We start from the raw sequence: 17,094 nt of genomic DNA on the forward strand, positions 1-17,094 counted from the left end.
TGGCTAAGTACCCCCACTTGGCCACCGTCTCACAGGCAGGCCACTCAGGTGGGATCATCAGCAGGTGGCACTTTGGCAGGACCTCCAGGTTTCCTCCAGATGATTGCAGTTAGGGTTAGAGTGAAGAAACCTGGTAGAGACGGGCATGACCTGGTGAAGGGGGGTAACATCACCCTGGCAGGTTGGCCCCCACCTCCCCTTCCACAGGCCGCACTGAGTGTCACTCCAGCCACACCTCTGGCTTTGCTGCTGGGGAAGCGGGACTGAGTCTGGCTGGCCAGAGCCCGCCAGGCCAGCCCACAGAAGGAAGAGCTGTGTGCTGTCAGGCAGGAAGCGAGCAGAGAACTGAGGAGCAGTTCCGGGTAAACACAACAGTGGCAATCTGGGACAACTTGGGGTCTGTAGGTGGGATCCTAGACCAAAAAGGAAAAAGGAACCTTGTTGGGATATTTCCAGAACCTGATTCTGGAGTCTGGATTGGATTGGTATTGATTTCCTGCCGTGGAGTGCTGGCAATGTCAAAGCATCCCCTTGTCTTTGGAAAGATGGTCTGGAGTATGTATCTAGGATATACTTGGGCATGTGGGGGCTTCATCTCTTCAGCCTGCTCTCAGAGAAGTCAGGAAAGAGTAACAGGTGTTTGTCGCAGGCAAATAGGTGATGAGGGAGCATAGGTGATAGGGCAGATGGTAGAAAACATTGGTTGACCAGTTGAGGAATCTCACCAAGGGGACATGTAATCATGTATCACTGTTGCCCTTTTTTCTGCATTTGAAATTATGTCAAACTTATTTTTATAACACTATTCAGATTTTGACTGAAAGCCCGTTTTATAAACTGACCTGTGGAGACTTGGCTGTATACTGGGTCTCTTTGTCTAGATACAGTGTGTGTTCCTGCTTTTTTGTTTTGTTTTGTTTTTGAGCTCTTTGAGGCAGATTTTGCCCACTTACTTTGGATTAATTTTCTGGTGTCCTTTTAATTTTGTTGCTGTTGTCAGATGAAAAACATTTTTTGCCTCTTAAGTGGCAACACTGATTGCTTCCTGTGATCTTTTGTCTGTGAAGGTTTAGAAATTATGTATTCACATAACCTTTAAATGAGAAGAAAAATTCAAGATCCCACAGGCTGTTAAGTGCAACAGGTGGAGTTTGCAGGGAGCCTCAGCTAGCCCAATAAACCAGGAGGTGCCGCTTCCCTGAGAACTGTGGGCCCTCAGCCCACCGTGTGGCCATCATGGGTTCCTGGCCCGAGGAGATGGGTCTCCAACAGGCCTGCGCGGTGGTGGGCGCAGCTGGTTTCTCATCTGACACTGAGGGGTAGCTGGGGCCAGGTGCTGAGGGCTTGGGGTCCTCAGATGGTGTCAACACCAGATTTTCTGGAGCTTGGCAACTGCTTGTCTCCCCACCTGCCTCTGGGTTTGTGGGGTTTTCCAGGCCACTCTTTCTTTCCCTCTGGCAGGGAGGCATTGTCAGTAGAGCAGATAACTTTGGAAGTCGTTAGGGCTGTATTTTTTTTAATGAGATTAATGAAATTTTAAAGCAGTTATTTTCTACAAAAGTATTAATGTTTAATAGCAAAGGAAAAAGCACACCCCCAATCCCACCACCTTCATCGTCTTTCATTTCCCGTTCTGTTATCTTCGGCCCTTGCTCTGGCGGTTGTGACCACAGCACAGTAAGAACCCCGTGCTGCCCCTTGCCTGGTGACAAGTGTCCCTAGGTCACTCCCCGCCGTCCTTGTCTGAGCCCCTCGTGGTGGCCATTCTCCCTGGCCTTGGTGGGGCCACTGGCACTTTGTCTAGTGGTTTGTTTTGAGATTCTCCCGAGACAAAAATCTACAATTATTGGGTCAAGAATCATCATACTTTTATTACCATGTTGATGCTGCTTTTGCTAATGTTTGTGTTAGCCTCACCCTGACCTCGCAAACTGGGAGATTGTGGCTTGATTTGTTTTTGGAAAATGTAATGGCTCTGAGTTTGTGTCTCCCCCCTCATATATATATACACACATACACATATAATAGTTTATTTTTATTTTTACATCATTTCTTGCACCTTTCCATCTCAGTTGTAATCCCTGCCTTTTTTTTTTTTTTTTTTTATATTTGCTTTGCTCATGGTTGACGGTGGATTTTTTTATAGCTTGCACAGATAATGTGTTACAGGTTTTGAGGCCCAGAGAGCAGACTTTCTGGATCTGTAATGTTCTGGTTGGCTCTGGCTTACTAACTTAAAATTCTGACTGATTTGGTTCCTTAAGCTGCTTTCAGGCTCACAGCCAGGCCCACGAGCCCACCCGCAGGCCCATCGACTGTGGAGCCCTGTGATCGCCCTTAGACCGAGGCACCTCTCAGTCACCAGGGAGGCCCACTCACCCCCTCAGCAAATAGGACTTAGAATTCAAAGTACCAGGCCCAGCCCTGGAGCACATGCTTGTCTGATCTCCTTAGGTCTCAGGTTCAAGCACTTGTAGCAGAGTGTGGGAGGAGCCAGGCTCAGACCTCCAGCCCAGCCAGAAAGTTTCAAGAAGTCTAACACACTGGCCGAGCACGAGTCTTGCTGCTAGTTTGGGGGGTGGGGGGGGCTTCTGCCAGGGTGCAGACTGTGGGTGGGCAGCACCCTGTTTACTATGGGTGTCTTGCTTGACTTCTGGAGCCTCGTTGACAAGAAGGAGCACTGACACTAGAGGGTGGTAGATGGTGAGGATGAAGGGCCTGCACCTGTAGCGCGAGCGGGCGGGGCCTGCTGTTACTGGGGTCTGGCAGAAGTGTCAGCAATTTCAAAACCTGGATTTAGGGGCTCCTTGCCCAATGGTGTGGCAGCAAAAAGGAATGAGGGCTTCAGAATCGGGCATTTGAGGTGTCGACTATCAGCTCCACTATCCTGCAGGAGTGAGTGACTTTGGGCACTTGCTGTCTGGGTGTTTCCCGCTTGCAGTACATAGTCAGTGGTGTACACCGTCCTGCTCAAAGGCCAGCATACCTCCTGCGCTGTGTTTACTGAGCAGAGCGGAGCCCCAAGTTCTCTGCTGTAAGGGGGGCTGTGGGCTCACACTCTGAGTGCCAGAGATGCGGCATGGGGGAGGGAGTGCAGGCTGGGGCTCCTCAGAGACAGAGCTGGCAGGGAGCAACGGGGCAGCCTTGGGGGCTAGTGCACTGGCGGGCAGCAGCTGAAGAAAAGCTCTGGAGTGGTCGGTGCTGGAGAGAACTTCTGGAGCTGGTCTCTGGCCCCAGACAGATGGCAGCAGCAGTGGCGGGCTGGAGGGTAAAGGGCGGATGCAGGAGTAAAGTGGCGGCATTCAGCAGCCTCCTCGGTACAGGAGTGGGAGAGAGAACTTGGGTCTTTCTGAAGCCTCCTGCACGGTTGTGGTTTTCCCTGAGGCTGTGAATTGGGTCTGTTCTGAGGAAAGAACATTTTTGTTGCTGAAAATGAGTCAGGGACTGCCTGGAGAAAGTGTTCTTGCCTTTATGTAGTCAGTACTGCTTGCAGAAATGACCCCAGTCACACTGATACTCCCCAGAGCCTGTCACATAGCAGCAGCTGCGGTGTCTCCCTGCAGAGGCCCAGGGCCTCGTCTGGTGCCCGGATGCCAACATATCTGCCTGCTCCATGCTGCCCACTACTCCTGCTCCGCCTGGGGGGCTCTGCAGGAGGATCCCAGCCACCCACAGTCTCCCCGCCATGTGGCTGTGCATGGCAGATGTTTGGTGAGAGAGCTTAGCCTAGCCCTCTGGCTGCCATCTTGTCTGAGAAGGTTCTCGTGCCATCTGAAACCCCAGGAACCAGGGAAGAGCCCTATGAAGTAGGACCTGGTGGGAACAGATGGCCCACTCGGCTGGGCTGGAGGAGCAGCAGTGAGGTCTGTCGTTCAGACTCGCTCAGGAAAAGGGAGTCCCTGTTGAGGTGTGAAGGGCCTCCCTGCCGCAGCAGGGCTGGCTACTTGGGGCTCCTTGCCCTCTTGCTCTGAAGCACAGTGAGGGCTCTCAGGAGGCCGCTGCAGGTCTGGCTGCAGACGCTCGGCTCTGCCTGTCTTCCCAGTGGCTCTTATGCTTCTCTTTGCAAACTTAAACTGAGAACCCTGCTGGAAAGGGGGTTCCAGAAGTGTAGCTCCCAGCATGCGATTTTTAGAAAGAGGGTGCTCATGGTGCTGAGTTAGCCACTGAACTGGGCTCTGGGCTCCAAGCCTCCATGGTAAGAGGGCGGAGTCTCCCCAGCCAGCGGAGCAGGAGCCCACATGAGCCTGGAGGCGCAGGGAAGCAGCCTGGGGAAGGGGCAGCCCGCTGGAGCCTGGCCACTGGTGGGAGGCCAGCAGCCTCAGTGACAGCAAGGACACGCCGGGAAAGTGAATGCCTCCCTCCCCCCTGGCCCCTTCCCAGCCACACTGGGCCAGAAGCCAAAGGTCAGTGCAGCCTCTTGACAGCCCCGTGGTGCCACCTCCCAGGGCCTCGGTGGGTTGGAGTGAGGCTGGCCAGGCCACGCACCCACCCAGCGGGGCATAACTGAAGGTAGTGGCTTGAGGATGAAAGTATTTTTTTCTGGGCAAGGCAGGAGAGTGAGCAGAACGCCGGTGGTCAGACTGAGTGAAAGAGGAGGCAGCGACTTGGAAAGATGAGAGGACACTATCTTGAAGACAGTTGGGAGGGCTTTTTGAAGAAGAGACGGGGCTGGGGAGTGGGAACACCAGGAGGAAGGAACAGGAAGCCACGGCCGGCCCTGGGCTAGTGGCAGCCGCGGGCGAGGAGCGGTGGCCGTCTGGACCCGCGTGCTTCTAGCACCTCCAGCCCGCCGCGTGCTTCCTCCCGTGCGTCCCCTTTTCTCCAGTCCCCTCACCCAGACAGGACCATCTGGACTCTCATTAATCACGGTGCTCTAAAGCCCTCACACGGTGCTTCTTATTCTTTCATGGGCTGGGGCGTTGTTGGGGGTTCTTCCTCTTATCCTGGGTGCTAAGGGCTCCGGGTCTGCATTTTGTTGCTTGCAGACTTGATTTTCCAAATTGTTTCACACTCGGACCTTGAAAAAAACAGGATTTGTACCCACTTTCTGGTAATCACATTTACTGGCTCCCTTTAGGAGGCATTGGGCCTGGTTCTGTTTTTTTCTTTTGGTCCATTAACTAGAACTCTAGCTTTAGGAAAGAGAAGGCCCTGTTGTAGGCCAGGGGCTCCCCAGGGAGGGCTGCCAGCAGATCTGCAGAAAATTACCTCCCCCCACCTGTTTCCCTCTCAGAAGTGAGGTTCGGGTCTGAAACCAGAAGTGCTGAAGTTAAGTGTAAAGTGGCCTTTAGTGTTTAGTAGCTCTGGTTCGGGTAACACGTGTTTACAGCCCCGATTTTCTAAGGCTGGTTCCACTTAAGAAGAACTAATGAAATAACACGTGAAGTGTTTATTTATGGAGATTTGTCACTTGAGGAAGCTTTTCATTAAACTGCCAGCTTCCTTCCATCTTTTTTGTTCCGCCACCTTTTATCAGGCAGAGAAGCTGCTGGCTTTGAGAGCCAGGGCAGCTACCACACACAGGGAACACGCTGTGAGCGTTCTTGACAGTCCTGGAGATAATGAGGAGTGAAGGGGCATGCCTCACAGCATTGTGGAGGCCTCCACCCTGGAGGTGGCCTCTGATGGGCAGGTGCTGCCACCTGCTCGCAGGCCCTGGGGTGCTGCCTGGGGCACCATGAAACTGGCTCACTCAAGGGTGGGGCATAGCCTCGTGGGTACTGAACCTGCAGGCCCATGGAGCACAGAGACCAGCAGGCTGCCCAGGGGCATTTTAGGGCATGAGAAGCTTTCCTGCAGGCACTCAGATGGGTAGGAGGCTGCGTCAGGGGACTTGTAATCAAACTTCACATCACAGTGGCAGGCTGTGTCTTCAAATAAGCTATTTCTAGAAGAAATGGGTCTTTGGGTTTGGAGTTAACCTTCTTCAGCAGTGGCCGTGCTGCCTCCCGGAAGTCTCCTCATGCTCTCAAGCAAACTCCATGGGGCCGTTCCCCCTTGGGGCTGGTCCTGCAGAATCTTACAGGCAGACCTTGCGCATCTTCCAGCGCTACTGTGGGGTCATTCATACAGTTTCCTCTTCCATGGCTCGTCATCCCTGCACCATGCCCCCACCCCTGAATGCGTCTAGCCTACTTCTCAAAGGCCTAGTTCTTGTACCACTTACGATTCCCAGAATGTCTGCTGTCTTGTCCTTAGCACTTCTGTGACGCGAGACCCACCAGCAAGGGGCGGGCTCTGGCCCGCAGGGAGCTGAGCATAGCAGGGAGACAGTGGCACTGGGTAGCTTGTCTGTCTGTTGGGAACGAGAGCTGAGGAGGAAGCAAAGTGCGAGGGAGCATGGGGGAGCCCAGCGGAGGTGCGGAGCGAGCCAGATTTGTGCTCTGGCAGAATTACTTGCCATAGGGGACATCTGCCCAGAGAGCGAAGCAAGGCAGGAAGGGGTGAGCCATGTGGCCCTAGAGAGCATCGCGGGAGAATGCCATTCCTCTGTAAAAATGGCACTGGTCACCTGGAAGCCAGGGACAGGCGACGAGAGCAGGTGTGGGGGGGTCAGGTTATGCCAAGGGGGTGCCACCTCCCAGCCCAGCTTCTCTTGCTGGGAGCCACCCCAGGACAAGGAGCCCCAACTTCCCTCTTCAAGGGCCTCTGAAACAGCGCTCCCATTTCAGCCTCTCACAAGGGGACCGAGAAACTGCTTTCATAAACTGTGGTGGGAAACCTTTGTCAGTTGGCCATTCCTCCGCTAGTCCTGTGTTCCTGGCTTCTTTTAAAAGTGTTTGATTCTGACGTCTTTGGATGTAGTTGGGCCTTGTATTCACAGCTGACTCTGAGAAGGGGACCGGCCAGAGCCGGAGGCACAGTGGGAAAAGCCAGCTATTCATCGTTTAAGGAGCCTCGAGCTCTGTGCTAAGGACCTTAGCACAGGTGGGGCACGGGTGCCAACCCGCAGAGCCTCGCTGCCCTCCAGATCATCTCCTTGGCTGCCCTCTGTGTGACCATTTCTGTGCCCTTTTCCAGCGAAGGCCAGTAACAACTGTGTGAATATCAGACTGGCAAATAAAAGCCTTGCGGGTTGGGGTGCCGAACATGGCACCAGTGAGCAGCTGAAGAGCAGCCGCTGCATTCTGACTTGCGCCGCCACTTCTGTGCCTGGGAATCAAGGTGAAAGGCTGGGTGGGTGCTGTGATGCAGTCGGGACCACAGGGGGCCACCCCAGTCTGTGGCCACCCAGCTAGTGGAGCCCACCCCTGGGGTGGCGAGTACAGCCATCCTCCACCATGCGCGCCGGGTGTTGGGGTTACTTGGTCCCGGGCCAGGTCAGTGCCCGGCAGGAGGGGCACATGTGACCACCACGGCCTGGAAGGCATTTCTTTCTCCACTGCCACAACTAGGGGACATTTTAAATGGCTGCTTTCTTATTGACAGTAATAACAGAGCCCCACATTTTAACCCAAATGAATTTGGGGACTTGCTTATCTAGTAATGAGGTTCTGCGCCTGTATTTGCCCAGAGTATTTGTCATATTACCGCAGACGCCTGCCTCGCTCTTCAGGCCATCTCTCTGCTTTGCAGTCTTGGAAGTGGGTCAGAAATAAAAGGCGAGGAGACAGCAGTCAGCTTCGTCTGGGCATCTGAGCCACAGTGCCCTTTCCAGCCCCTGGGCTTGACGTTGTTTGTGCTGCAGGGACGCGTGTCTAATTTTCCTTCCTCTCTTGGTTTCCAGGAGGGCTGCTGGCCTGCTGCTGTGCTGCTGAGCAGTATGCAGTCCTTCCGGGAGCAGAGCAGCTGCCACGGAGCCCAGCAGAGCTACCCGCAGGAGGTACACGGCTCATCCCGGATAGAGGAGTTCAGCCCTCGCCAGGCCCAGATGTTCCAGAATTTTGGGGGTGCAGGTGGCAGCAGCAGCAGCAGCAGTGGTGGGGGTCGACGAGGCACAGCAGCTGCTGCAGCGGCCATGGCTAGCGAGACCTCTGGCCATCAGGGCTACCAGGGTTTCCGGAAAGAGGCCGGGGACTTCTACTACATGGCGAGCAACAAAGACCCCGTGGCGACAGGAACCCCTCAGCCGCCTCAGAGGAGGCCTTCTGGGCCTGTGCAGAGCTATGGACCCCCCCAGGGGAGCAGCTTCGGCAATCAGTACGGGAACGAGGGGCACGTGGGCCAATTTCAGGCGCAGCACTCCGCCCTGGGGGGCGTGTCACACTACCCGCAGGACTACACAGGGCCTTTCTCCCCAGGGAGCTCGCAGTTCCAGCAGCAGCCTTCCAGCCAGCAGCAGCAAGCACAGCAGCTGAGGCAGCAGCTCTACCAGTCCCACCAGCCCCTGCCACAGAGCACCGGCCAGCCAGGGTCCAGCTCGTCCCACCTGCAGTCAATGCAACGGCCCTCAACCCTGCCATCCTCGGCTTCCGGTTACCAGTTACGAGTGGGCCAGTTTGGCCAGCACTACCAGTCTTCTGCTGCCGCCGCCGCCGCCTCCTCCTCCTCCTTCCCCTCACCACAGCGGTTCAGCCAGTCGGGCCAGAGCTATGACGGCAGCTACAGCGTGAATGCTGGGTCCCAGTACGAAGGCCATAATGTGGGTTCTAACGCACAGGCTTATGGAACACAATCAAATTACAGCTATCAGCCTCAATCCATGAAAAATTTTGAACAGACGAAGATTCCACAAGGGACCCAGCAGGGAGGGCAGCAGCCCCCGCAGCCACAGCCCCCCCAGCACACGATGCAGTACCCCAGTGCTGCCCCCAAGCTGCCCCTGCAGAGCCAGGTGGGGCAGTACAGCCAGCCCGAGGCGCCTGTGCGCTCCCCCATGCAGTTCCACCAGAACTTCAGCCCCATCTCCAACCCCTCCCCGGCTGCCTCTGTGGTTCAGTCTCCGAGCTGCAGCTCCACCCCGTCGCCACTTATGCAGAGTGGGGAGAACCTCCAGTGCGGGCAAGGCAGTGTGCCCATGGGTTCCAGAAACAGGATTTTACAGCTGATGCCTCAGCTCAGCCCAACCCCCTCGCTGATGCCCAGTCCCAATTCTCATGCTTCAGGCTTCAAAGGGTTTGGACTGGAAGGGGTGCCCGAGAAGCGCCTGACAGACCCTGGGTTGAGCAGTCTGAGTGCCCTGAGTACTCAGGTGGCCAATCTCCCCAACACTGTCCAGCATATGCTGCTCTCCGACGCTCTGACCCCTCAGAAGAAGACCTCCAAGAGGCCCTCCTCATCCTCCAAGAAAGCAGACAGCTGCACAAACTCTGAGGGCTCCTCACAGCCTGAGGAACAGCTTAAGTCGCCACTGGCAGAGTCGCTGGATGGAGGCTGCTCCAGCAGCTCCGAGGACCAGGCCGAGAGAGTGAGGCAGCTGAGTGGTCAAAGCACCAGCTCTGACACCACCTGCAAGGGGGGCGCCTCTGAGAAGGCTGGCTCCTCCCCTGCACAGGGTGCTCAGAACGAAGCCCCCAGGCTCAGCGCCAGCCCTGCAGCCAGAGACGAGGCCGCCTCGCCAGGTGCTAAGGACGTGGCCTTGTCATCCGAGGGCAACCCTAAAGTCAATGAGAAGACAGTAGGGGTGATTGTCTCCCGGGAAGCCATGACTGGTCGGGTGGAAAAGTCTGGTGGGCAGGAGAAAGGCTCCCAGGAAGAAGACCCTGCAGCCCCTTCGAGGCCGCCCAGCGCCGGCGGGACAAAGGAGAGTGGCCACGCGCCCCTCCCTCAGCCAGAGCCTTCAGGGGGCGGCGGCAAAGGAAACAAAAACGGAGACAGCAGCTCCAGTCACAATGGCGAAGGCAGCCAGAGCGGGCACCCCGCCCCTGGCCCTGGTTTTATGGGCAGAACTGAGCAGAGCAAGTCCCCCGGGAGCCTGCGCTACAGCCACCGAGACGGCTTGGGGGCAGCCGTGGCGCGAAATGTTGGTGGCTTTCCTCAGTATCCTGCAGGGCAAGATAAGGGGGACTTCACTTCCCATGGGGAGCGGAAGGGTAGAAATGAGAAGTTCCCCAGCCTCCTCCAGGAGGTGCTGCAGGGCTACCACCACCACCCCGACCGGAGGTACTCCAGGAGCACCCAGGAGCACCACGGTGTGGCTGGGGGTCTGGAGGGGGCCTCACGGCCCAATGTCCTAGTCAGTCAAGCCAACGAGTTAGCTGGCAGGGGCCTTTTGAACAAAAGCATCGGATCCCTACTGGAAAACCCCCACTGGGGCCCCTGGGAAAGGAAATCCAGCAGCACAGTGGCTGAAATGAAACAGATCAGTTTGGCCGACTATCCAATTCCCAGAAAGTTTGAAACAGAGCCTCAGTCATCAGCCCACGAGCCTGGGGGGTCCCTCTCTGAAAGGAGGTCAGTGATCTGCGATATTTCTCCACTGAGGCAGATTGTCAGAGACCCGGGGCCTCACTCGCTGGGACACATGGGTGCTGACGCCAGAATCGGAAGGAATGAACGTCTTAATCCAAGTCTAAGTCAGTCGGTCATTCTTCCAGGTGGGTTGGTGTCCATGGAAACCAAACTGAAGTCCCAGAGTGGGCAGATAAAGGAGGAGGACTTCGAGCCATCCAAATCCCAGGCCAGTTTCAACAATAAGAAGTCTGGAGACCACTGCCACCCTGCCAGCATCAAGCATGAATCTTTCCGCAGCAATGCCAGCCCCGGGGCGGCGGCCCACGAGGCCCTCTCAGACTGTGGCCCACAGGACAGCCGGCCCACCCCCGTGCGGCGCATCCCTGGCAGAGTCGGCGGTCGGGAGGGCATGAGAGGCCGGTCCCCCTCTCAGTACCACGACTTCTCAGAGAAACTGAAGATGTCTCCTGGGCGGAGCAGAGGCCCAGGAGGAGACCCTCACCACGTGAACCCGCACATGACCTTTTCAGAGAGGGCCAACAGGAGCGCCTTGCACGCCCCCTTTTCTCCCAACTCAGAAAGCCTGGCCTATCACGCCAACACTCGGGCTCATGCTTACGGCGACCCCGGTGCAGGCTTGAACTCCCAGCTCCACTACAAGAGACAGATGTACCAGCAGCAGCAGGAGGAATATAAAGACTGGAGCAGCAGCTCTGCGCAGGGGGTGATTGCCGCGGCGCAGCACCGGCAGGAGGGGCCGCGGAAGAGCCCCAGGCAGCAGCAGTTTCTGGACAGAGTGCGGAGCCCTCTGAAAAATGACAAGGATGGGATGATGTACGGGCCGCCGATGGGCACGTACCATGACCCCAGTGGCCAGGAAGGCGGCCGCTGCCTCATGTCCAGCGATGGTCTCTCCAGCAAAGGCCTGGAGCTGAAGCACGGCTCCCAGAAGCTGCAGCAGGAATCCTGCTGGGACCTTTCTCGGCAGACATCTCCAGCCAAAAGCGGTGGGCCTGTAGGAATGTCCAATCAGAAGAGGTACGGGCCCCCCCACGAGGCTGATGGACATGGACTGGCCGAGTCTTCACAAGCCTCCAAACCCAGTAATGTCATGCTGAGGCTGCCAGGTCAAGAGGACCATTCCTCTCAGAACCCCCTAATCATGCGGCGGCGTGTACGGTCTTTCATCTCTCCCATCCCCAGTAAGAGACAGTCACAGGAGGTGAAGAACAGCAACACTGAAGATAAAGGGCGTCTCCTTCACCCTTCGAAAGAGAGCGCTGACAAGGCGTTCAATTCCTATGCCCACCTCGCCCACAGCCAGGATGTGAAATCTGCCCCCAAGAGAGAGTCTGCCAAGGACCTCCCGAGTCCAGACAGCAGAAGCTGCCCTGCCGTTACCCTCGCAAGTCCTGCTAAGACCAAAATACTGCCGCCCCGGAAAGGACGGGGCCTCAAGTTGGAAGCGATCGTGCAGAAGATCACGTCTCCAAACATCAGGAGGAGTGCCTGCGCCAACAGCGCGGAGGCCGGCGGGGACGCGGTCACGCTCGACGACATTCTGTCTCTGAAGAGCGGCCCTCCCGAAGGTGGGAACGTCGGGGCCCAGGATGTGGACATAGAGAAGAGAAAGGGCGAGGTGGCCTCGGACCTGGCTGGTGCAGCAAACCAGGAGATGAACGTGGAGAAGCCCCTCGCCAGGTCCACCGAGGAGTGGCGCAGCAGCGGGGACGACAAGGTCAAGACCGAGGCGCACTCGGAAGCAGTTACTGCTGGGAAGGAACCCCCTGGTGCCATGACACCCGCAACCTCACAGAAGCCTGGGGGTAACCAAGGGAGACCAGATGGTTCCCTGGGTGGGGCAGCACCTTTAATCTTTCCTGACTCAAAGAATGTACCTCCTGTGGGCGTCCTGGCCACGGAGGCCAACCCCAAAGCTGAAGAAAAAGAGAACGACACCGTGACAATTTCCCCCAAACAAGAGGGCTTCCCCCCAAAGGGATATTTCCCATCAGGAAAGAAGAAGGGGAGACCTATTGGTAGTGTGAATAAGCAAAAGAAACAACAGCAGCCACCGCCGCCCCCTCCTCAGCCCCCTCAGATTCCAGAAGGTTCTGCAGATGGAGAGCCAAAGCCAAAAAAGCAGAGGCAGAGGAGGGAAAGAAGGAAGCCAGGGGCACAGCCCAGGAAGCGGAAAACCAAGCAAGCCGTCCCCATTGTAGAACCCCAGGAACCCGAGATCAAGCTGAAGTATGCTACCCAGCCGCTGGATAAAACTGACGCCAAGAACAAGTCTTTTTTCCCTTATATCCACGTAGTAAATAAGTGTGAACTCGGAGCTGTTTGTACAATCATCAACGCTGAAGAAGAGGAACAGACCAAATTGGTGAGGGGTCGGAAGGGTCAGAGGTCGCTGACCCCTCCGCCCAGCAGCACTGAAAGCAAGGCGCTCCCAGCCTCATCCTTTATGCTGCAGGGACCTGTGGTAACAGAGTCCTCTGTGATGGGGCACCTGGTCTGCTGTCTGTGTGGCAAGTGGGCCAGTTACCGGAACATGGGCGACCTCTTTGGACCCTTTTATCCCCAAGATTATGCAGCCACTCTCCCGAAGAACCCGCCTCCTAAGAGGGCCACGGAGATGCAGAGCAAAGTGAAGGTCCGGCACAAAAGCACTTCGAATGGCTCCAAGACGGACACTGAGGAGGAGGAAGAGCAGCAGCAGCAGAAGGAGCAGCGGAGCCTGGCTGCCCACCCCAGGTTTAAGCGGCGACACCGCTCAGAAGACTGTGGTGGAGGCCCTCGGTCCCTGGCCAGGGGGCTCCCTTGTAAAAAGGCCACTGCTGAGGGAAACAGCGAAAAGACTGCTTTGGACTCAAAGCCCTCCGTGCCCACCACTTCAGAAGGTGGCCCTGAGCTGGAGTTACAAATTCCTGAACTACCTCTTGACAGCAATGAATTTTGGGTCCATGAGGGTTGTATTCTCTGGGCCAATGGAATCTACCTGGTCTGTGGCAGGCTCTACGGCCTGCAGGAAGCGCTGGAAATAGCCAGAGAGATGGTAAGTACGAGAAACCCCTTACCAGCTTATTCTCTTAGCTACTTCATTTTGAGTCCATTTCTTCGCCTTCGGTTATTTTTAGCCTTGCTTTTTATTTGTAACTGTCACACGCTGAGGCCTCTAGACCCGGATGACGGACAGACAAATGTTTCATGTGGGCGCTAGATGGCATGAAGACAGGTCCCTGTTCCACCCCCCACCCAGGTAGACCTGATTCCTCATTCCTCTGCCAGTTTCCTCGAACTAAACAGTAGGCTTTTGCTGCTATTCGTGTTACGTAGTGATCCTTTTGCTTCCCGGCATGTACTGCTTGTAGTATTCATGAAGTGAAGTGTACACTAGGTTGCATTTCTTCTGAAACTTCGCATCTGTAGAATTACAAGTTCACGTTTTTATTTTCTTGGACCATGTCTTTCTAATCCAGACTTAACCAACCAGGGTATTTCTTTCTTGATAAATTTACAAATATTTATAACTGTCACCTAGGGCATTCATCATCTTCATCTACTTCCTCTATTGAATCCTTTTCTCCTGAATCCCATCAGCCGTCCCCTTTCTTCATATGGGCCCTCATTTAATGGAATGTATCATCCTTAGTCATTTCGGGAGTTGAGGTTACAGGGGAGGTAAACAGGGTGAGATCTTGTATATCTGAACATGCTTAGTCGAGTACTATGTCGGGCTCAGGATTCTAGACCTGAAAGAATTTTCTCTCACTGTCTTGGAGTCGTTACTTCTCACTTGTCCTCTACCTTCCAGTGTTACATTAGAGAGAACTGCAACTGTTCTCATTTTCAGTCCTTAGCATGTGTTCTGTCTCTCATGGAAGATTTGAGGGTCTTCTCATTCTCTCTAGGGTTCTGAAATCTCAAAAGGGTAGGCCCGGTGGTGAGGCCTCCCCCTTCACGGAGCTAGCCACGCTGAGCTCTTGCCATCTGTAAACTCCTGCCTCTCAGTTCAGGAAGTCTATCGCGTGTCGTTTCTTCTTTGATACTTTCTCTCTCTGTTTTCTCTTGGAATTCCAGTTCAGGTATTCTACCTCCTGGATCGATCCTGTGGCTTTATATTTTCCGTTCAGTTCTGTGTTCCACCTCTGTCTTATTTCTCCAGCTTTCTTTGAGATTACTGTCTAACCTTCTACTTACCTTTACTTCTGATAGTTCAAGATCTCGCTCTTTTCTGAATGTCTGAAGGGAGGAAGTTACCTGATTGAATTGGGTTGAGTTAGGGGTGTAATGCCTTAAAAATGTGGAGCTTTCACCTTGGTCTCTGCCTCTGCCTCCCCACCTCTCCCCACCCTGACGCGCACACGTAGCCCCTGTGCGTTCCCGCTCCATGCCTCAGGTGCTTCCTGATGGCCCTCCACTGCACTCATTCCTCTGTCTCCTTTCAGTTGGCTGAATCACTGTCTATTCCATTTCAGCTTCCAGAATTTGAACATTTCTTGGGTGTTGTCTACTTTCCCATTCATCACGTCCTCATGAATCAGTCATGATAACAGTATTCTTGAACACTTTAGCCTGTTCTCTCCCTCCCTCTAAAGCACTAAATACTATTGCATTTCCCCCAGAATTTGAACAATATCTAGCAGAAGAAAGTACTCATGAGCTACATATAATATAATGTGAAAACATTAATGTGAAACATTTTTTAAAAATAGAAATATTCTGATTCAGCCACACAAGGAACTTTCTCTTCCCTCTAAGACAGCGCCCCCCCCCCCCCCCGGTATCTTTTTTCTCCTTCCCTTTCTCCTTTATCAACACCATTCCCAGACCAAGTCTGAGGTCTCTTTGCTCAATGACAATTACAATGCAATTTCTAAAGGGACAAAACACTAAAGACCTTAAACTACAAAATTCTTTAAGTAGTTCCAATCACTCAGTAACCCGTTAGTCACCACCTCAGCCCCATGGATGATCCGCTCCCCAACTTTTCTCCGAAAGTAGGGTTCTCGGTGGGTTGGGCATTAGCTCATTGCGTTTGGTGTGTGCCCTGTCAGTTTGCAGTGTTTCCACGTAGGGATGTGTGAACTTTCAAACATTCTGAAATGGTGGTTGGTAACAAGCAACCAGGGTCGGTGCTGCCCAACAGATCCTAGAGCTTGTGTCTTGATCCAAATCTAGTTTATAGAAATAGAATCCCCTGTGCACAGCTCCCTCCTTTTTCTCCAGTGCTAGTGAACAGCGGGGCTGCCTTTTCAACTCATCAGGAATGCGCGTCTTCAGAAAGTGACAATGTGGTCTACTGCTTGTCAGCTCTACCCCAAAATAAAATCTGGAATGTTATAATTGGAACAAATACACAGTATGATAAATCGGTCTTTCTTTAACCCATCCCCCAGAGTTTTCCCCAACTAAATGGCTAAAATGGAGTACTTTAGGTGGAGAACATTGAGTGTAGTTTTGTTTTTTTAACACTATTTAAAGCCCCAACTGTTTTAAAAGGAGCTCAACTTAGTCATGTTCAAAAGGACAGAAAAACTGGAATGCTTCCTTCACCAGTGAAAGGTTTAAAAAGCAGGCAGTTTTGTCCCTCTGCCGCCTCTCTCCAGTAGAGGTTCTAAATGTGGATATTTGGGTTTACAGGAGCTTCATACGGGCTGCGATTCCACCGACTCCTTTAATAACAGGTTTCAGAATACAGTTGGCTGGTCTTTAGATGCGTTTCGCACTGTACCTGTAAGATCACTTCATGGTGCAGACCGTCCCTGACTTAGTGATGGCTCGACTTACGGGTGTGCTTTCAGTGGAAACCATGCTTGCCTTTTGAGTTCTGCTCCCTTCCTGGGCTAACAGAGTGAGGTATGACAGGCGCTCCTCCGAGGCTGAGCAGCAGCTCCCAGGCAGTGTGGGGCCACAAGTGTCACCTCCTTCCTAACAACTTTTCTGCAGAAAGGCCATGCTTCTTGGTTCTGGGGGCTGGTTGTTGTTCCGCTGTTGCTGCAAAATCTTGTTTCACCTGCCTGGCTTTTACTTCTCTTCTAAATGTACTTAAGAAACATCTAAGTCACACAAACTTGCCTTCTTTTATTTACTTTAATAGCTGGTGCTCCAGTTTGTCAGGGTCATGCTGAGTCTGGGTCATCTTGGGCCGCAGCAGATGCCCCCGGCGGCTTGCTGGTGGGTGTGTGCTCTGCCCTGGCGCGAGGCCACGAGGCGCGGGCATCTCATTAAAGACGCATTTTGGCCTGTGTGTCTGTCGGGTGTCTGACGCGGTGTCTGATAGGCGTGATCAAACAGTGTAACGCGAAGGCCTGGAGCCCCTGCTCCTCTGAGTGCCGCGGCGCTGGAGCATTCACGCACACACACTGAGTGGGGGGCCCTCTGCCCTCTGTTTCTGCTGCACTTCTTTGGTTTGTCTGACCACTGCCTTTTTACCTCAGTGGCCTTAGCTGTGAGGCTCCACGGTGACCTCTCTCTGGAGGGAGTGACAGGTCACCTTTGACACCTTTGGGAATGTGAAGGCTCAGGCTTGCGCAGGTGTCTGGGAGCCCCACACCCGGCTTTGCCCGCCATGGGGAAGAGCTGGCCTGCCTGTGGTCTTGGCCTCCCCACCACCCATGCCGACCGCACACGATCCGCCAACGCCCGCCTCCCCGGGGGGGCTCTTTTATTAGACCCACAGTAGCTGGTGAAACTGGTTAATTTGTGTGGATGGGTCAGTACATTGAAGATTGTGTTTAAGGCTTCTTTTTTTTTTTT

The 17,094-nt window shown here is 54.3% G+C and overlaps 1 protein-coding gene across 3 annotated transcripts in view; it reads left to right on the top strand.

Annotated features, from left to right (window-relative positions):
- Positions 1-17,094, top strand: part of TCF20 (transcription factor 20 (AR1)) — a 69,093-nt gene that overhangs the window by 25,546 nt on the left and 26,453 nt on the right. For all 3 annotated transcript variants that reach the window (XM_004675621.2, XM_012720464.1, XM_012720463.1), the window contains exon 2: positions 7,727-13,390. In XM_004675621.2, the coding sequence (XP_004675678.2) occupies positions 7,727-13,390 (5,664 nt within the window). The remainder of the gene's footprint in view (positions 1-7,726; positions 13,391-17,094) is intronic.

This window comes from Condylura cristata, unplaced genomic scaffold (genome assembly GCF_000260355.1).
Source record: "Condylura cristata isolate star-nosed mole 26May11 unplaced genomic scaffold, ConCri1.0 scaffold00004, whole genome shotgun sequence".
Taxonomy (NCBI): Eukaryota; Metazoa; Chordata; class Mammalia; order Eulipotyphla; family Talpidae; genus Condylura; species Condylura cristata.